This window comes from Sardina pilchardus, chromosome 14, assembly GCF_963854185.1.
Source record: "Sardina pilchardus chromosome 14, fSarPil1.1, whole genome shotgun sequence".
NCBI classification, from domain to species: domain Eukaryota; kingdom Metazoa; phylum Chordata; class Actinopteri; order Clupeiformes; family Clupeidae; genus Sardina; species Sardina pilchardus.
The window spans coordinates 12,798,214-12,819,598 of record NC_085007.1 but is presented as its reverse complement, the minus strand read 5'-3'; the positions used below and the strand labels follow the sequence as shown (position 1 = coordinate 12,819,598).

Below are 21,385 nucleotides of genomic sequence, written 5' to 3'. Positions count from 1 at the left end.
TGATGAATGGGCATAGTTCAAATGACTCCGTACGCTTGGATAGTCCCTCAACCAATCAGACCAACAATCCGGTGCTTCTTTTGGATAAGCTAGTTTGTGATTGGACCCAAAGGATGTGGACAGGAAGCAGGGGACATAGGTGTGCAGGTCTCCAGCCTAAGCTGCCGGGCGAAATCCAAATTCGCCGGCAGGTCAGGCAGGGTTCATCCAGCCTACACTTGCATATCAATTTACATGAGACTGTCCACGTTTACCTGTTTAGCGCCTGCCACCTCACAAACATGTACTGACAAAGTGTGACACACTCAAGACACTATGGAGTATCTTGCTTATTGCATCACACACACGCTAAGTCATCAAACAACTAACCACCAGTCAGCTAATAGTAGCAAAGTATAGCACAGAAAACTATTTCAGAAAAGTAATGGAAAGTGATTCTGTTAGTCACTTTGGACAAAAGTGTCTGCTAAATCATACAACCATAATCATAACTTCAATACCATAACCATGAAAGCATTCAGGTGCCTTTATCCTGTCCTTGCTTTGCAGGTTCTTTTACTTGTCCCGAACCTGAAAAACGTTTAAACAGTTTAAAAATCTGTTTGCTTCCTGCTTTCATTAAGCAAGAAGGAATTAATTCATTTTTTATATGTGCTTGTAATTCATAAAGTAATCTGCAAATATGGGGGATGCGGAAATGGCAGTATTTGGCAAGGCTTCTATCTACCTCCGTAAGCCTGAGAAGGAGAGAATTGAGGCCCAGAACAAGCCCTTTGATGCAAGGAGTGCTTCCTTTGTGGTTGATAAAGATGAGTTGTACTTGAAGGCTACAATCAAGAAGAGAGATGGTGCCAAAGTCACCGTTGAATTGCTTGAAAGCAAGGAGGTATAGTAGCAAGTAGCATCTAATTACAGATGATATCAAAATAGGTTTATTTAATTGTGTAAACAAAATGTTACATGCTGTGCACCTCCTAAATCTGTTTTCTTCATTTGGCTCAGGAAAGAACGGTTAAGGATGACGAAGTCTTCCCCATGAATCCTCCCAAATATGACAAAATTGAGGACATGGCCATGATGACCCACCTCAATGAAGCCTCTGTCCTGTATAACCTCAAAGAGCGTTACGCAGCATGGATGATCTATGTGAGTCGCATTCCAAACTTCACCCCATGAATTTATTGATTCTGATGAAATAATAAATGATCTTTCTTCATTATTTCAGACCTACTCTGGACTTTTTTGCGTCACTGTGAACCCCTACAAGTGGCTCCCAGTGTACGATGCAGAAGTGGTGTCTGCCTACAGAGGCAAGAAGCGCATGGAGGCCCCACCACACATCTTCTCTGTCTCTGACAACGCGTATCAGAACATGCTTCAAGGTATGCTTTCAGTTAAACCCACTTCATACAATAATGAAGTTTTATTTTTCTCCATAAACATATAACTCTACTTTTCCCCACAGACAGGGAGAACCAGTCTGTCCTGATTACGTGAGTGACAAAGCACTTTTAAAGCATTGTCATTTAGAGACATTCTATGCTCTAAGTTCTAAGTAGCTTATTAGTCATTTTGATGATAATGGGGTAATGGGGAGAAAGATGTGCTTTGAGCAGTTATACCCCTTCCTTTCAGTCCCGTTGACCTTCAGTCAGTCGGCTTAGTTCTTCAGAGATTATCTTTGTTGGTTCCTCCCCTTTGGTTCGTAAATACACACATATGTATATGTGTCCTGGGTGGCATTGTGTGAGTGGAATGTACGACAATACAGTACAAATACTTAGCAACTGTTGGGGGAACCTGATAAAAAAAGGCATTGGATGCCTTTAAGATATTAATTTCATACTTAAAGTAAATATAATTCAGTACCAAAACATAAAAGCTAATGATATCTTCCATATAACATAGCGGAGAATCTGGTGCTGGCAAGACTGTGAACACCAAGCGTGTCATCCAGTACTTTGCAACAATTGCAGTGGCTGGTGGTGACAAGAAGAAGCAAGAGCCACCAGCAACAGACACTGGAAAAATCAAGGTACAAAGTCTGTCATTATTTTCTTACTCTCCACTCTACAACGTTGCAAACTGACTGGGAAAGTGAAGTAAAAGGAGCAATAAAAGTTTGCACAGCACACAACATTTCTCTCATTTGCAGGGTTCTCTTGAAGACCAAATTATTGCTGCCAACCCACTGCTAGAGGGTTATGGTAATGCCAAGACTGTGAGGAATGACAACTCTTCACGTTTCGTAAGTTAAATTCATGTGAAGAGAGTAGACATTTACTTCAATTGTTATACAGTATTACGTAGACTAAATAACATTATTTAACCCAAACAGGGTAAATTCATCAGAATTCACTTTGCCACATCTGGAAAACTGGCTAGTGCTGATATTGAGACTTGTAAGTATAATTGATTGATTAATTATAATGTTTCATTACTGCCTTAAAAGTATCAAATGAAATCCTCCTTTCCTGCATAAAAAGACCTGCTGGAGAAGTCTAGAGTGACATTCCAGCTTCCTGATGAGAGAGGCTACCACATCTTCTACCAGATGATGACCAACCACAAGCCTGAGATTATAGGTATGTTTCATATTTTCAAACAACGTAAAATAATAATACATGTCATTTTTAATTTGTTAGTTATAATATTTTTTTTTAACTCCTACAGAGATGGCCCTCATCACATCAAACCCTTACGACTTCCCAATGTGCAGTCAGGGTCATATCACGGTGGCCAGCATTAATGACAAAGAGGAGCTGGATGCCACAGATGTAAGTCTTCAAATGTGTTTTCCCCCTTTCAATTTCTTTAAAAAAATAAATAATGAAAAACCTGTAAAATAATGAAATAATTTGTCATTCCAGGAAGCCATAGACATCCTGGGTTTCACTGGAGAGGAGAAAGTCACCATTTACAAGCTGACTGGTGCTGTGCTCCATCACGGCAACATGAAATTCAAGCAGAAGCAGCGTGAGGAGCAGGCTGAGCCTGATGGCACTGAGAGTAGGTTACAACAATCTACTGTATTAGAGACCTAACTCTATTAGGGATGGATGGAGAGAGAGACAGAGATAGAGAGATAGATGATACTGACAATTGATAATCAGTAAGGTAAATTATTGACATTAATTTTTCTTGATGCCTATACAATAAAGTATTAATCTAAAGCTGCATTATCAATTAAGTTATTTATTTTACCCAACATCTCTGAACTTTTTATTTTTATTTTAAATCTTAATTTTTTCTTTTCATTTCATGGCAAATTTGATGTATACTGAAATAATATTTAAATATGTTTTCAGGTGCTGACAAAGTCGCTTACCTTATGGGCCTGAACTCTGCTGATATGCTGAAGGCTCTGTGCTACCCAAGAGTGAAAGTTGGAAATGAGTTTGTCACCAAGGGTCAGACTGTGCCACAGGTGCTCTAATACATACTGTATCACTCTGATCTTACTGATATTGTAAGTTGCCAGAATCTGGGATATTCAATGTGCTGTAAAATGATTTTTTATGCATTGTTTTAGGTCTCCAACTCTGTGTCAGCCTTGGCCAAGTCTATCTACGAGAGGATGTTCTTGTGGATGGTCGTCCGCATCAACCAGATGCTGGACACCAAGCAGCCAAGGCAGTTCTTCATTGGTGTACTGGATATTGCCGGCTTTGAAATTTTTGATGTGAGGATCATACAATTGTTCACCAACTACTTATTTCTAGTGATTCATGTTGTAATCTTCTCAAATAATGTTTACGTTTCTCTAACATAGTACAACAGCATGGAGCAGCTGTGCATCAACTTCACCAATGAGAAACTGCAACAGTTCTTCAACCACCATATGTTCGTTCTGGAGCAAGAGGAGTACAAAAAAGAGGGCATTGACTGGGAGTTCATTGACTTCGGCATGGACTTGGCTGCTTGCATTGAACTTATTGAGAAAGTGGGTTAAAGTTTGCATATTTACAAATCTACTTCAAATCTACTAGTTTAATATGGAACATGTTTAAGCTCATTTGTTTTCTAAACAGCCCATGGGTATCTTTGCCATTCTTGAAGAGGAGTGCATGTTCCCCAAGGCCTCTGACACCACTTTCAAGAACAAACTGTATGACCAGCATCTTGGCAAGAATAGGGCCTTTGAGAAGCCCAAGCCTGCCAAAGGCAAGGCTGAGGCCCACTTCTCCCTGGTGCACTATGCCGGCACTGTGGACTACAACATCTGTGGCTGGCTGGACAAGAACAAGGATCCACTGAACGAGTCTGTTATTCAGCTGTACCAGAAGTCAGCTGTCAAATTACTCAGCATCATCTATCCACCTGTTGTTGAAGGTAACTGATATTTCATAGAAAAGTAGGAAAAGTCTGAAGTGTTGCCCCAGGTTGTGTATGAAAGTCTTTCCTATTATCTGCTTCATGACAGAGAGTGGTGGTGGCAAAGGTGGAAAGGGTGGTGGTAAGAAAAAGGGAGGATCCATGCAGACAGTGTCCTCTCAGTTCCGGGTATGTGTGTCTTCAAAACATCATAAACAAACGTGTGAAGGATTTGTTACCATTTGAGTATATTTGAAGTAAATTCTATTAAAAAAAAAAAAAAAACCTCAACAGGAGAACTTGGGCAAATTGATGACCAACTTGAGGAGCACCCATCCTCACTTTGTGCGTTGTTTGATTCCAAATGAATCAAAGAAGCCAGGTAAATGACAAACCAACAAAACTGTATACACCACACACCTCTCACTTGAGAACAAGTGTGACACTACATATTTGTTATTGTGCTAGGTCTCATGGAGAACTTCCTGGTCATCCACCAGCTCAGGTGCAATGGTGTACTTGAGGGTATCAGAATCTGTAGGAAGGGTTTCCCAAGCAGAATCATCTATGCAGACTTCAAGCAGAGGTGAACTGAGCCTTAAATGATTTTGATGTTGTACCATCAGTACAACACATGGCATTGTGCTATTGTACCATCTAATCTTCAAGTTCTCGCCTTCACACATTGCAATATTTTAATAACTGGATGGAAATAGCAATAATTGGATACATAGAAAACGATCAATATATTTATTGAATAAATGCAGGTACAAAGTGCTGAACGCCAGTGTTTTCCCTGAGGGTCAGTTCATTGACAACAAGAAGGCTTCTGAGAAGCTCTTGGGATCCATTGATGTTGATCACACACAGTATAAGTTTGGACACACCAAGGTAACGAATCTTCAGAGCAGATCAGAATCACTCATATGATAAGATCATTGATACCTCAGAGACATCATTTGTATATACACTGTCATTTATTTTCTCAGGTGTTCTTCAAAGCTGGTCTCCTGGGTACCCTTGAGGAGTTACGAGATGAGAAACTGGCTTCCCTCGTCACTGGGACTCAGGCTCTCTGCCGTGGATACCTCATGAGGAGGGAGTTTGTGAAGATGACAGCAAGGAGGTACACTTTACTTAGAAAAATTACACCATAAGATACTCTATACTGCAGCATGTACCATTCATACAATATAAAGTATGGCGTACCATAAATGGCAGATGTAGTGATACAGTTGATTTGTCAATTTTTTTTTTCAGAGATGCTATTTACACTATCCAGTACAATGTCCGCTCATTCATGAATGTCAAACACTGGCCATGGATGAAGGTTTACTACAAGATCAAACCTCTGCTGAAGAGTGCTGAAACTGAGAAGGAGCTGGCTAACATGAAGGAGGACTTTATAAAATGTAAAGAAGATCTGGTAAAGGCTGAGGCCAAGAAGAAAGAACTTGAGGAAAAGATGGTGACTCTGTTGCAAGAGAGGAATGACCTGGCGCTGCAAGTGTCATCTGTAAGTGTATACTATACCATTTTGATATTCACAATCATACCACTACCCAGTCTCAGCATTGCATTTTCAAAAAAAATCAGATGTCTTCCATGTCTTCCATCTTATATTTACAATAGGGATCTGAGGGTCTATCAGATGCTGAAGAGAGGTGTGAGGGTCTAATCAAAAGTAAGATCCAGCTCGAGGCCAAACTCAAAGAGACAACCGAGAGACTGGAGGATGAAGAGGAAATCAATGCTGAACTGACTGCAAAGAAGAGGAAACTGGAGGATGAGTGCTCTGAGCTCAAGAAGGACATTGATGATCTGGAGCTGACCTTGGCTAAAGTGGAGAAGGAAAAGCATGCCACAGAGAATAAGGTTAGGACACACTATGCATACACTGTATACATGCATATAGAAATGTCTATTTCACTAGATGTTGACATGTCAATTTCTATGTACAGGTGAAAAACCTGACAGAGGAGATGGCTACTCAAGATGAGTCCATTGGTAAGCTGACAAAGGAGAAGAAAGCCCTCCAAGAGGCCCACCAGCAGACTCTTGATGATCTTCAAGCAGAGGAAGACAAAGTCAACACTCTGACCAAGTCCAAGAGTAAACTTGAACAACAAGTGGATGATGTGAGTTAGAAATCAAAACATATTAGGGAATCACACCTGTATCACTGTACTGCTTACTTTCATTCATTACAAATCCCATGAATCGGCAGCTGGAGGGTTCCCTGGAGCAAGAAAAGAAGATCCGTATGGACCTTGAAAGAGCTAAGAGAAAGCTTGAGGGAGACCTGAAGTTGTCTCAGGAAAGCATCATGGATCTGGAAAATGACAAACAGCAGTCTGAGGAGAAGCTGAAGAAGTAATGCAAGCCTTTCACAAAGCAACAAAACTCCTTGCAATAAAACTCACAGTTGATGTATGAGCCAATAAATATTGACTTAATTTCATTCATTTTTTGTAAAACAGGAAGGACTTTGAGACAAGCCAACTTATCAGCAAGATTGAAGATGAACAATCACTTAGTGCTCAGCTTCATAAGAAGATTAAGGAGCTTCAGGTTTGTTGGACTTAAACAACAGGAAAAGCTGTCTATGTATATTCACACTTTGTTTATTACTTATGTTCTCCTTACCAATAGGAAGACAAAAAAAGTCCGCACACTAAGGCTCCAATATTATTTCTTTCTTTTAAAAGAAAGAAATAATATTGGAGCCTTAGTGTGCAGACTTTTTTGGTCTTTTTACTGTCGCCTTTTTTGAGTCCAGCACCTACTTTAAAATAATCAGATGTGCGCACCCGCTTCTACACTACTCCTTACCAATAGGCCCGCATAGAGGAACTGGAGGAAGAGATTGAGGCTGAGCGTGCAGCTCGTGCCAAGGTTGAGAAGCAGAGAGCTGATCTTGCCAGGGAACTTGAAGAGATCAGTGAAAGGCTTGAGGAGGCTGGTGGTGCCACTGCTGCTCAAATTGAGATGAACAAGAAGCGTGAAGCTGAATTCCAGAAGCTGCGTCGTGACCTTGAGGAGTCCACCCTGCAGCATGAAGCCACTGCTGCAGCTCTCCGCAAGAAGCAGGCTGACAGCGTTGCTGAGCTGGGAGAGCAGATCGACAACCTCCAACGTGTCAAGCAGAAGCTTGAGAAGGAGAAGAGTGAATTCAAGATGGAAATTGATGACCTCTCCAGCAACATGGAGGCTGTTGCTAAAGCAAAGGTGTGCAGTTTGTAAATGTACAACGTTTAGTAATCTATTAAAAGGAATCACATATTTATCCACTTAATAATCTATTCATTTTTCGATGAATGTCATGGTTTGTTAAATCTAGCTGAACAGTTACTCCACAAGACCTTACTTAATACATTACTTCAGAGCCAGATCCACCAGTGACCGATTCTACAATCAATGTCCTGTTCCTTGTGTCTGTGCACTCAGTGTGCTGTAAGTTCATCCTGGTGATTATAATCTTAAATACATTTGAACAGTCAAATTTGGAGAAGATTTCTCGCACCCTTGAGGACCAACTCAGTGAGATCAAGACCAAGAGTGATGAGGGCGCCCGCCAGATCAATGATCTCAGTGCTCAGAAAGCAAGACTTCAGACTGAAAATGGTAAAACTTGTATAATGTATTGCCATTTAAATCTTTCCTTATTCATGTTAAACTGTGTTGTTTACATTTTATGCTGACCATCTTAACCAGGGGAGCTTGGCCGCCAACTGGAGGAAAAGGATGCTCTGGTCACTCAGCTGACCAGGAGCAAGCAGGCTTTCACTCAACAAATTGAGGAGCTGAAGAGAATGAATGAGGAGGAAGTCAAGGTAATGAACCTAAAATAATAAAACACATGTGACTGTGCAAGGCGAAACCAGTCGCTTTGGTAAAATTGACTAAATCAAGTTGTTGTGCTCACATGAATGGCCATAAACTAAGCTTTCCAACGATATGTATATCGAGGGTATTGAAAAAACTATCGCTAAGATAACCGCATTCAAAGTTAACATGGTTCTCCCATCACAACATGCCAGAAGAGGAGATAATCACCTTTAAAGCGGTGTGGACAACAGCAATGACTGTCAATGTATTGAATCTTCACCGGGTTTAAGAGTCAATTTTTTTTTCTGTGGAATTTGTTCACGATATGAAAGTGTAGACTATATACTCTCGAATGAAGCGAAAAAAGGCGAAATTCAACATTTCAGCCCGAACGTTTCTTTATCGTGGATTTTGTCAATACATGTAGCATTGAGCGCAGAGCGACTGGTTTTGCCTTGCAGGGTCACATATTTACACTGAAGACCATGAACTTCTCCACTGACACAACTGGTTTTCATCAAATAGGCTAAGAATGCCCTGGCCCATGCTGTTCAGTCTGCTCGCCACGACTGTGACCTTCTGAGGGAGCAGTTTGAGGAGGAGCAGGAGGCTAAGGCTGAGCTGCAGCGCAGCATGTCCAAGGCCAATAGCGAGGTTGCTCAGTGGAGGACCAAGTATGAAACTGATGCCATTCAGCGCACTGAGGAACTTGAAGAAGCCAAGTAAGTGTTTGTCATACACACATTAAAACTAATGAAGTATAACCATATGTCCTCTCACAAAAAAAAAAAAAAAAAAAATCAGGAAGATGATCAGGAATTCTGAAGCGAATTATTAGCTAGCTATAAAGTACTCTGATGTAAATACATTGTTTTATCAGGAAAAAGCTTGCTCAGCGTCTACAGGAGGCAGAGGAGCAAATTGAGGCTGTCAACTCCAAGTGTGCCTCTCTGGAGAAGACCAAGCAGAGACTCCAGGGTGAGGTTGAGGACCTCATGATTGATGTGGAGAGAGCTAATGCTCTGGCTGCCAACCTTGACAAGAAGCAAAGGAACTTTGACAAGGTATTACATTTCAATATTTGTAATTCCAAAGTACTTCCGTTCACAAATTGAAATTGAAATTACAAACTGAAATTAACCTGAAGTGACTACCTGTTTCTCAAAGATCTTGGCAGAGTGGAAGCAGAAGTATGAGGAGGGTCAGGCAGAGCTGGAGGGAGCTCAAAAAGAGGCTCGCACTCTAAGTACAGAATTGTTCAAGATGAAGAATTCCTATGAGGAGGCCTTGGACCAGCTGGAGACAATGAAAAGGGAGAACAAGAACCTGCAACGTAAATCAAAATAATGTTACATATGAAGTGCTTGCCTTAAATTGAAAAAAAAGAGCATAATCATAAGTGAGAGTATTGAATTTGAATTGAATATGTTAACTGTACTTCAACAGAGGAAATCTCTGACCTTAGTGAGCAACTTGGTGAGACTGGAAAGAGCATTCATGAGCTGGAAAAAGCCAAGAAAATTATTGAATCTGAGAAAGCAGAAATCCAGACTGCCTTGGAAGAATCTGAGGTAAATAAAATGACACAAAGCGAGCAATATATTACTAAATTGAATGGCTGGAAAAAGCTTACCTTTTTAATCTAAACAGGGAACTCTTGAGCATGAGGAGTCCAAGATTCTTCGTGTCCAGCTTGAGCTGAACCAGGTAAAGGGTGAGGTTGACAGGAAGCTTGCAGAGAAGGATGAGGAGATGGAGCAGATCAAGAGGACCAGCCAGAGGGTGATTGACTCCATGCAGAGCACTCTGGATGCTGAAGTCAGGAGCAGAAATGATGCCCTGAGAATCAAGAAGAAGATGGAGGGAGACCTCAATGAAATGGAGGTTCAGCTGAGTCATGCTAACCGCCAGGCTGCTGATGCCCAGAAACAACTAAGGACTTACCAAGGTCAACTCAAGGTCAGTTGAGACCATATAGATATACTTATGCAATAAATTACATTTGATTATTACTTGCTGTGATGCACCATGACAAACCATTTAACACCATCTGTTAAATACATGTATAATTCTGACACATTATGCCATCTTTTAGGATGCCCAACTGCACCTTGATGATGCCCTTAGAGGACAGGATGATACGAAGGAGCAGGCTGCTATGGTGGAGCGCAGGAACACCCTGATGATGGCTGAGATTGAGGAGCTCAGATCTGCCCTGGAGCAGACAGAGAGAGGCCGCAAAGTGGCTGAACAGGAGCTGGTTGATGCCAGTGAGCGTGTTGGACTCTTACACTCTCAGGTAGAGAAAAGGTTCTCAGACTTAAATTATGAAGCACTGAATATAGTAAGGTAATCTGTAACTTAATTATAGAACACAAGTTTGCTGAACACCAAGAAAAAGATGGAGGCTGATCTGGTTCAGATCCAAAGCGAAGTTGAGGATACTGTCCAGGAGGCTAAAAATGCTGAAGAGAAGGCCAAGAAAGCCATCACCGATGTAAGTTCTCTGTCTAAACTTGAACCAACATGAAATAAGACATTACCTCAATTGTATAAAAATACACTGTTTATTTCTAGGCTGCCATGATGGCAGAGGAGCTGAAGAAGGAGCAGGACACCAGTGCTCATCTGGAGAGGATGAAGAAGAACCTTGAGGTCACTGTGAAGGATCTGCAGCACCGCCTGGATGAGGCTGAGAATCTGGCCATGAAGGGTGGAAAGAAACAACTCCAGAAACTGGAGTCCAGGGTATGTAACAAATCTTGCAATTGTCAACATACAATATTTCACACGTAGTATGGAGGAAAACAGAAAAGCATGTGAATACATATGATGATATAATAATACAATACAATATATATATATATGATACTTTAATAACTGAAATGGAGTCTGACATGAAACTATTCCCCATGTCAAGGTTCGTGAACTCGAAAGTGAGGTTGAGAATGAACAGAGACGTGGTGCTGATGCTGTCAAGGGGGTCCGCAAATACGAGAGGAGGGTCAAGGAGCTCACCTACCAGGTAATTTATTATTGTAATTATAAATGCACATGAGGATGTCCCTCACACAAAAGCTATCCAACTTAATAAATTGGCTGGTAAACACAGCACAGCAAAACCACAGCAAAGGCGCATGAACGCGACAAAACACTGGAGCAAAATGCTCAAAACTTCAATTGCTGTTACATCACACCTAGCAGCATTTTCACCTTGCTAACAGCTCCCTTCCCTTTTCTCCACTTTGGACTGATGCATCATGGCAAGCAAGCAGATCACACTTCCAAAGCTGTATATAAAAAAAAATGATGTGTGAAGTAGATTACAAGAGTAGTGAACCTTCAAGAAAGATGTAATGCAAAAGTATGCAGTTGAAATGCTGGTCAGACTGTAATATTTACAATTTGTAAACCCCCCCCCAGACCGAAGAGGACAAGAAAAACATCACCAGACTGCAGGATCTAGTCGACAAGCTCCAACTTAAAGTGAAGGCCTATAAGAGGCAGGCCGAGGAGACTGTAAGTTGCCTCTCTTTTCCTTACAGTACATTGTAGCCTACAGTAACATTAGCAATCAATCAGTATTGTTCATTGTGTTAACACATGTGTATTTACATGTACAGTATGAGGCTACACACGTAATAAACAGAGTATTTAAAGGAACCGTATGTAGGATTTTGGCCAAAACCGGTACTGCAATCACTTTCAAAATAATGTAGTGTATCCCCTCCCCCTCCCCTCTGAGTCGGATTCGGCAACCTGGATGCCGAAACACCACTGACTTTGTGATTAGTAGATAGGTGGAGCGTGCGCATCAGACCAAAACACATAATATGTAAACATCAACATCAGTTGAGGGCTGCAACTTCACTTTTTAAAATGACAATATCCTGGCCGGACTACTGTTGTCAGTGATATAAGTATTTGAAATGAGCATGATTTCTTAATGTCTGGTGACATATCAGGGCCATTTTAGGATTAATTGAAATACATTTCTTACATACGGTTCCTTTAATAATCACATGTAGGCCTACGAGAATCAAAGAGACGAAGTTAAACATCTGAACTACTCACCCATTTCATTATAACACAGGAGGAACAAGCCAACGCTCACTTGTCCAAGTTCAGGAAGGTGCAGCATGAGCTGGAGGAGGCTGAGGAGCGTGCTGACATTGCTGAGTCCCAGGTCAACAAGTTGAGGGCCAAGAGCCGTGATGGTGGAAAGGTAGAGCATTATTTGTAGATAGATTGGACTTTGTTGTCCAATGTTTATTATCATTATTATTATTTATATCTCACATGTGTAAAATAACATTCAAGGAATGAGCCTAGAGTTCTAGCATAATTTTAGTTCTAGCATTTCAGGAAAATATGTCTTGTAGCTTTCCTATACTTGTAGCGGTAGGCTATGTACTAACTGTATCCCAACCTTTCTGATCCCTTTCCTCATTTTATGTGCCATTTTTACACAAACTCACAACTAGATCACTATTAGACTAAAGGCATTTTGCAAAGACATTTACAACTGTGAAGCTTGCTCTATTACATGGTATATTTAAACACATTTTGCTTCTTTCTGTTCTCTCTTCCAAAGGCCAAAGAATCTGCAGAGTAATCCCTCTGAAGATTTGACGGTCTCCTTGTGACAGCCATGACAAGCCTTAATAGGCTTAATAAATACTTAACCTCTGAAGCTATCATTTTTTTTGTGCTTTTGTTTTGTCTTGTTTGAGAACAGTACAGTTACTATGTCTGGGCCTGCTTCTTGGTTCTCAGGAAAATCAATAAGATGGCGTCACATATGTTTTTCTTCATTCGGTAACATTTATTAATTTATTATTAAGTTATTGTGTTCACGTGAACGACCATAAACTAAGCTTTCCAACGATATGTACATCGAGGGTATTACACAAACTATCGCTAAGATAACCGCATCCAAAGTTGACATGGTTCTCCTGTCACGATATGCCAGAAGAGGAGGAATCACCTTTTTAAGCGGCGCATGCACAACGGGAATGACAGCAAATGTGTTGAATCTTCGCCGGGTTTAACAGTCAAAACGTAGGTCTTTCCGTGAAATGCGTTCACGATATGAAACTGTAGACTGCATACAGTCGAATTATGCGAAAACGTGAAATTCAACATTTTAACCCGGAAGTTTGTTATTGTTGATTTTCTCAAAATAACGTTGTGCGCAAAATGTCTGATTTTGCTTTGAATGGTCACATATGCATATTAGGTATTTCTATGCAACAATTCTATGTACAACAGTGTCAAGAAGTATCTTGATTTTGTTTGCTGTTTTTTAAAGTAAATTGTGCGCCCAATATAGTAAAATGTGTGCACGATTGACTAAATTGAGCGCACAATCAACGAGCACACAAAACACTAAATTGTGCACACAATCTCTTAATAACAAAAATATCTTGCCGTGACACTTCCTGGGCTCCATAGTGCTCTATGTGGGAGGTTGGGAGGTGTTGTAGTGGGAGGTGGGAGGTGTTGTAATGAAGGGAGACCCGCCTATCTCACATACATGGGTTGTAGTCTGTAAATATTGCTATGGTGCACTAAGTGTACCAACTTTGAATTACTTGCAAATTCAAACAGAAGCTTGCCGGCCAGATATCCCCCAAGACTAAGCAAATTTACCGCAAATCCTTGTGCCGGGTTTTTTTTGTTTGTTTATTTGGCCCACCCATGCCCCGTCTATGAAAGCAGGCATGTCATTCCAGGAGCGCCATTTCTGGCAGCTGTGTTGTCGGCACAGACAGGGGGATAACTTGCACTGACCCAGAGCCACAGTGGCCATATGATATGTGAGTCAAAGTCAAAGTCTTTGGCCTGACCCTCCTCAGGCACTTAACAATAGCACAGGTCAGTGGTGTCCAGGCACACACCAGGGCATATATGGGGTAAACAGGAAGAGGCTGTGTGAGAGTTTGTGATTCTGCGAAGTGACCTTCGACACTGATGGAAGAACAGGACAGAAAAGAGTGGTGTGTGGTCTCTTAATATAGTTGGGCAAAATGTCAGATTCAGTAAGATAAACACCTGTCTCTTAAAATCCTCTGGGTCCAAAAATAATTTGGTTTCTTTACCATTGTTACGTATGCTCAGTATATTAGGTTGCAGTGGTAATGTTAAGTTTACCCTTAGGTGCAAATGACTAAGAAATACGAAACAGATGATATGGAGCCATCGCTGATGTCTGGGTTCATTGAATCATTAAAGTCAATAAATACCCAGGCTATTATTAGAGGTTATGGATTATATGATAATGGATGAGGATTAATTAATCATATTTAATTATTTGTCTACTTTTTGCTGCTAGGTAAAGCCTGTGTATTCTGGCAAAGGCCTTTAGCAGCACTGCTCACACAGTTCAGTTTGTTTATACCCAATACATTTTTTGAGGTTCAAGCTTGGTATACAACAGTATTGGCCAAGGAATGTTTCTCCTAAATGGTTTGTGTCATTTGGTTGCCTTGCAACAGTCATGCTCACCCTCATCACAGTGTCAGAATGTTGCAGTCAGGCATGGTGTAAAATACTGTAAATTGACGTGAAAATGGCACACCTATCCGTTAATGTGTCTTTTGGCGGTGCTCATAAAAACATAAGTGTTTAGAATTGACAGTATCCATGCAATAAACATACAAAATAGTTGAGTTGAAAATTTTGAAAGGTCTAGTGCTATTTTGTGAATCATTCCCTAACATAAGCAATGTTATGAAGGTGGCATGCTAAAAGCAAGCTCATTTTGGAGCTGTGTGGCACAATAAGGGAAATATGAGTGTAAAAGGCGTGTAGAGGAGGAAGAGCTGCTTGTTACGTAATGTCAACTTTCAACCTTCATAGTCAGAATATAATGTGGTGGACTATTATTTTAATACATTACATTAATGGGATTGAATACAAATATTAAAACACTGAAAATTACACTTACATTTTAATTCCATGTACTGTATAATACAGTTCGAAAAACAAACATCCACAATAATGCATCAGCAATGCAATTATACACTAGAACTTGTTTCATTCGGAACTTGCCAGAATGTTCCAATGTAATGATTAATAATTTCATTTCGACCTAACGTTGATTCGCTGCTTGATCCAAAACACAACAGAGGGCATACTACCTGAAAGCCACCTTGGAAACTTGCACTCCCCTCTTGAATATGAACTGCAGTGATAACTGGTCCTCCTTAAGTGTCGGTCAGAAGTGTAATGTCATCTACAGATGGAGAATTCACACTCGAGCAGTATACCAAAATAGTGAACCTTAGATTCTGCAAGGGAAGACTCAGAAATGGCAGTTAATTATCTGCTCTACACTCAGACTACCAAAGTCACAGTTCACACACCAAGTCCTAATAATAGTCATAGGCCTAGATAACATATGTGCAAAGGCAGCATGACACTGAAATATGACCTATGCCATGTAAAAACTAAGTATAATTTTAAGATCTATGGACAAAGACATTTACAGTACATGGATTTGACCACATCTGACCATTTCTAAGGAGAAAAAAGGTTAGACCCACGCCTCCAATCTTTGTCATGCTTCAGAAGCAACTTTAAGTAATTGACAGTGTTTTTGTTACAGCACAATCTCTATTATCATTAAATCACTTTGATAACAGGTTTAATTGAATTGACTGAAAATTGAGTCAATCATCAGTCCATTTTGAACAAAATAAAACATGGAATCATTGTTTCATGTAGTATAGCCGTCTGAAACACTGGACAAGGATTTTCGTATTTATGGTCTGAATTTGGGTCATATGACATTAGGTCATATTATATTGTCATGACCATTATTTGAGCAGTCAAAGTAATAATAAAAGAGGTTTTTTTTAACTTTAATGTCACTATAATGCTGACGATTATTCAACGATTAATTTTAATTGAAATATTTAAAATGCTTGCACAGCAAAGATTATATATGCGATTCATTTAGATTAATTAATCACAGCTATGTAATTAATTAGATAATTTTTAAAAAATGTATTGACAGCCCTACACAAATTACAAACGACTTCTACTGCAGGTTTGAAAAGCACCCATTATCACACCCATCAAGTACAATAGGTTTCCCCTCAACACCCAACCCCCTGGTATTGTGCCATCTGAAGGACATAACAGGATACCTGCTAGACCCCCTGCAGTTTGCCTACAGAGTAAACAGGTCGGCGGATGATGCAGTCAATATGTATGACAAAGATGTGTTACCCTTCCATACCACTAGGTGGAGGCATACGTTAGAATAGAATAGAGGCTACCTAGCTCAGTAAAATGGGAGAGATACTGTGTGCTATGTGAAGACTGACTGTATGCTGTTACCGCTGCTCAGCTTAATAAAGTTAATGAAGTAAGCAACTTGTGTTATTCACTACACAACAATATGGGACTGCAATTCATCCTGCACCACCTCGACTCCCCAGGGACGTATACCAGGATCCTGTTGTGAACTTCAGTTCGGCGGTCAACACCATCATGCCTGAACTCCTACATCAGAAGTTCACTCAGCTATCAGTGCCTGCCTCTACCTGTCAGTGGATCATCAGCTTTCTGTCTGACAGGCAGCAGCTTGTCAGACTGGGGAGTGTCTTATCAAAAACCCGGTCAAAAATCGTATAGTTACTAAGATGAATCATAAAGGGGTTTTTCAATGGAATGAAATGGCACCACTTCCGCCTCCTAAAGGGGCGTGATCAGTGACGAGATAATCGGTTTAGAACGGTGTAGAATCAGCAGAAGCAGGTGCCGTTGATAGCAGGTTTATTTCTCCCGTATCAATGCTCCCGTTTGCCTCCTAAATGGGAGTGGCAGTTGCGTCACAATGAAACCAGAATTTACCCTCATATGAATCGCCTCGCTTTATAAACCGTCTCTGACCCGGTCCATTAGTGCAGGTGCCCCACAGAGATGTGTCCTTTTCCCGCTGCTCTTCTCCCTCTACACAAATGACTGCACCTCAAGAGCCCATCTGTAAAACTCCAGGATCCAGGATGGTGCTGAGTCTGCTTACAGATAGGAAGTGGAGCAGCTGGCTCAAGGCCCTTTTCCACCGAAAACGAACCTGGTGTTGAACTGGTGCCGTTTAGAATTCTTTGAACCGTGGTGCTATCAAGTGAACTAGCCCGCATTTACACCAGTTCTGAACCGAACCAAAGATGCGTCATCAACAATGGGTGGTGCATGCAAAAGCAAAAGTTAATGAGATGCATAAACGGGAGAATGATATGACCAGTTGTCCCATAAAAACTAGCTGTTTAAAATGCTAGTCAACGTCTACAGTGCAATGCTAGTTGGATCGCTTTGTTTACTCATGGCAATAGTTGATATGGACGGAAAACTCATGCTTTTAGCCTTCTCCTCTCTGAATGGCGCAATGACATGCCCACTCTGGTTCGCAGGAAAAAACAAGTATTTTTTGGTTCAACTTCCGAACCAAGGTGCCACGTTCCGGACCGGCTTTTGTTTGGTGGAAACGCAACCAACGGTTCAAATGTTGGTTCGCGAACGGGAACAGAGCCGGTTCTCTGTCGGAGGAAAAGGGCCTTCAGTGGTGCAGTCAGAACCACCTGGAGCTTAAAGATGAACTGAACTAAAATAAAACAACGTTGATAATGTGTTGGTTATCACAATAACAGATAAATTACACTAAAAAAAATGTTTAAAAAAATCAACACATAGCTTTTTTAAAGCAACAAAAAAATGCGTTATTGGCATGATAGGAGCTGAGAAGCAGCAGCTGCAGCACGCTGACGAGAAATTAGCATACGTGAGCCTGAGGTAGGCTATCCATGGGCGGCGCCAGGATCATTTTGTTGGTGTAGCTAAGCTGTTGCTGTGATACAGACAGGTGTTGCTGCCCCCCCCCCCCCCCCCCCCCCCCCCGCAGCGGCAGCACAGATAACCAGATAACGTCACGTCACAAATTTTAACATCTGGCCAGACTGAGCTACACACACACGCACACGACCACGCAACGGCTATTGCAAATCCAAAAATGAACAAAATACTAGGGGAAGCTTCTTTAATGAACTATAGCCTATGGATGGGGGAAGCAGAAGCAGACTTTAATGTCTTTGACCATGTGGATGGCTGCTGACTCCAAAGTTCGTCTCTGATATAAATGCCTACTGTAGGCTACCCGATGTGCTCCAGTAGGCTGAGATAAAGTAGGCTAAAAGCAAAATCTAATGTCTTACCGTGGACAGATCTTCCCGAATCCTGTCGAGTTCGAGAATGCAATAGCCTGTTACATTGTGTCCTTCGCGTCGTTTTTTTAATCCAGACAAATAGCCTACACTTGTTGCTGTGTAGGCATATTAGTGCATATCGCCGACCAGGAGCGTCACTAGTGCAAAAGCAGGTGTTTTTTTTTTCTTTTACGGGGTAGGCTACAGGGGTTTCTACCCCGGGAAACTTTGAAAACTGTGTGCTGTTTGCAGTTTCAACGTAGAGAATATGAAGGCCATTCGTTGGGGTCCTCATCATCATATTTTCATAACAAATAAAGCTTAAAAAACCCATGATGAATGAATGAGGTGCCACTCGCTAACTGTAAATGGATTAATCCAACACAACTCCTCGTCCAATTTTCAGTTTGCATGAAAATCGGTATGTTAGCGAGGCACAGAGGTTGGCTAGCTAACAGAGTTGATGGAAGTAGGCTACTATAGGGGTGGGGGAGATGATGTCTCACTCTCAACCTCTTCTTGCACTGGCTGCCCCCTCTTGTATCCATATCAATTAACCAGGCTACGCTGAAGCTGTAGACGGGTTCTGGTAATATCAGTCCGAGTGAAGGGGGAAGAATAGAACACTGCTGTCGAATTTGCAACAAATTATTCCGACTCCTTAGTTAGTAACACTATTGCAGTTGTGGCTGCTGGCCGTGGAACCTTTTTGGAACCTCATAAAAACTCTGGGCGATTTTCATATTTTGTTTTTAGGCACAGAGGTCCGGGGCTATCTCCAAGACATCAGCGACATTCACCCGCATTAAAAAACTCGAGCCAACTTGATGTTGCTTTGGTGTTGCTTATCAAAATATTGGTGTTGCTTTAGCTATAGCAAGCAACACCCTGGCGCCGCCCATGAGGCTATCATTCGAATCCGGTGGATTTTTTTAGCGCGAAAATGAACATCGCCTACGCATTTGAGCCTGTGAGGGACAAGCCTGTAGTGGTTAACTATGATCAGATGGGGGGCGATCAATTTCAGGCTCCAGTTCCACCTTCTGGCCTACCTGAGGATCGTTTGGGTCGAAGTGACTGGTGTGTGTGTGGAAGCTGCTGGAGCATGGACACCGCACTTGAATCCATCTGCTGTCAAGAGGTCAACCTGGACCATTTGATAGGTGTAGGCCTTCAATGCATCACCATGCATAGGTCATTTCGGATGCTGTGGATCAATATCATGCATGGTGTTTAAAAAAAGGGAAATGTGGTGGGAGGTTGGAGGGCTGTTATACTGTCGTGCACTCTAATGTATTGTATCCAAGCACATTATGCATTAAATAATATATATATATATATATATATATATATATATATATATATATATATATATATATATATATATAATATGTAATTATTGTTTTGTAAGTGAATAGGCTTTCCATCTATACAATAAAATGGGAGGGTCCTTTATTTTGAAACGGGTTATGTTAAGTTTCGGTTTTGGTATGGCCAAGGCGGGATGGCATGGCAGTGCTCAAAGAAACGGAAAAGGTAGCTCCAAAAAGTAAAGGATAGTTTGGACTCGTATGTGGCTATTAACTCTTACCATGCTGTTAAGGTGTTGTTACGGTATTGTTTACTGTACAAGAAAACAAAGTAAACGAAAATTAAACTTGTGTGTACGCCACTCATCAATGCGGGGATCCTTACACCAATCTGCCCTGAGACGGTGAACATCAGCTACTTCATGGTGAGTAGAAAGGGATTATGTTTACAAACCCGCTGTGGTTTAGTTACCAGCTAGTAAACGCATTATTATCGATCTGTTATACCGTCGGAGTCATGGTTTACGGTATAAAGGCTATCATCGGAGTGCTAGTTTATGTGGAGTTTGACGTGAGTTTGTTTCCAGCGTGGAGGCTAACGTGAAGCCTTTGGTTGGATCGTTTGGTATCTAGCTGCTAGCTTGGTTATGCCCAATGTGTCAGTCTCAGTTTTGTTGAACGCTATATGGCATAAGGTCTACGTTAGGCTTTATTTATGCATGTAGGTGAATATGTATGAGTTTGTTTATTTGACAACAACGTTACATCCAGCCCTTTGCATACAGTAGTAGACATGTTGGCAGCTAAACATACCTCTCTGTCCTCTTACTGTCGTGCCTGACGTGTGCGTTTCAGCGCCCTGTCTCTGCGGCAGATCGCATCGGTGGTGGTGTTATTTCCCGATGGTCTGTCTGTTTGGCCTGTGCTGTAGTCTGAGAAGTCAAACACTGAGGGAATTGCATCAGGTTTTAATCTGTCTGTTTTAACCCTCATTGACCCTGTATTGTCAAACGAACAGTTTTCTATATAATCTGTGGTTAAAAAATGTTCGCTACAGACTCTAAGTCTAAATTAAGGCAGCTAGCCATGCATTTAGAGCTGGTTTCCTCATCAAAGGAAGCCTGTGAAAATGTATTTCGCCCTATACATCTTTTGTTACTGCAGCCAGGGGCAATAGAGATCGCTAAGACATGTGACCAATGTCATCAAAACACAAAGAATTATGGATAGGTTTGGCTCGCCTGATGCCAGCCCATGTGTTCTGGGTCTATCTGGCATGATAATAATGAAAACTAAGCGTGAAAAATTTGTGTAAAAAACAGAACATAATCTTGCGCTTCCTTACTGCTGCTATCCATGCCATTCCTCGCCTTTTTGTCACCTCTGAAACATGGCGAGTAGGCCTACTATTATTTTTCCACGCTGGAAAATGATAAAAGATAAGCTCCATGTTACTCTATTGAATTTTATAACACAGCAGGTAAACAGCATTTCAACAACTGCACTTCGTTATTCCCGCACATCAGTAAAACAACTTAGTTTTGGGCCACCTATTCCCAAAATGCGTTGCGTTTTACGTCACGTTCTCAATCTCTATAGAGCTCCACAGTCCCGCCCACAGCCTTGCCCGGAAGAAAAAATCCAATACAATTTCTCCATTGACAACTGGAGAATAAGCCATAAAGTTGTAACCGTCCATGGTAGACTTAAAACCAGCTACGA

General features: G+C 41.2%; 1 protein-coding gene across 1 annotated transcript; it reads left to right on the top strand.

The window, feature by feature from the left end:
• Positions 1 to 682: 682 nt before the first annotated feature.
• LOC134101247 (myosin heavy chain, fast skeletal muscle-like) lies at positions 683 to 12,757 on the top strand. The gene is made up of 39 exons (XM_062554844.1): positions 683 to 886; positions 1,003 to 1,146; positions 1,226 to 1,382; positions 1,466 to 1,493; positions 1,909 to 2,035; positions 2,156 to 2,248; positions 2,339 to 2,402; positions 2,487 to 2,585; positions 2,674 to 2,777; positions 2,871 to 3,009; positions 3,309 to 3,427; positions 3,533 to 3,682; positions 3,773 to 3,943; positions 4,032 to 4,332; positions 4,424 to 4,503; positions 4,609 to 4,696; positions 4,783 to 4,900; positions 5,082 to 5,205; positions 5,304 to 5,440; positions 5,575 to 5,830; positions 5,947 to 6,189; positions 6,276 to 6,452; positions 6,542 to 6,687; positions 6,795 to 6,885; positions 7,153 to 7,542; positions 7,812 to 7,938; positions 8,029 to 8,147; positions 8,668 to 8,864; positions 9,023 to 9,206; positions 9,310 to 9,475; positions 9,589 to 9,713; positions 9,793 to 10,101; positions 10,238 to 10,441; positions 10,514 to 10,639; positions 10,720 to 10,890; positions 11,063 to 11,167; positions 11,566 to 11,661; positions 12,236 to 12,367; positions 12,737 to 12,757. The coding sequence occupies exons 1-39, from the start codon at positions 683 to 685 to the stop codon at positions 12,755 to 12,757; spliced, it is 5,832 nt and encodes a 1,943-aa protein (XP_062410828.1).
• Positions 12,758 to 21,385: the final 8,628 nt, after the last annotated feature.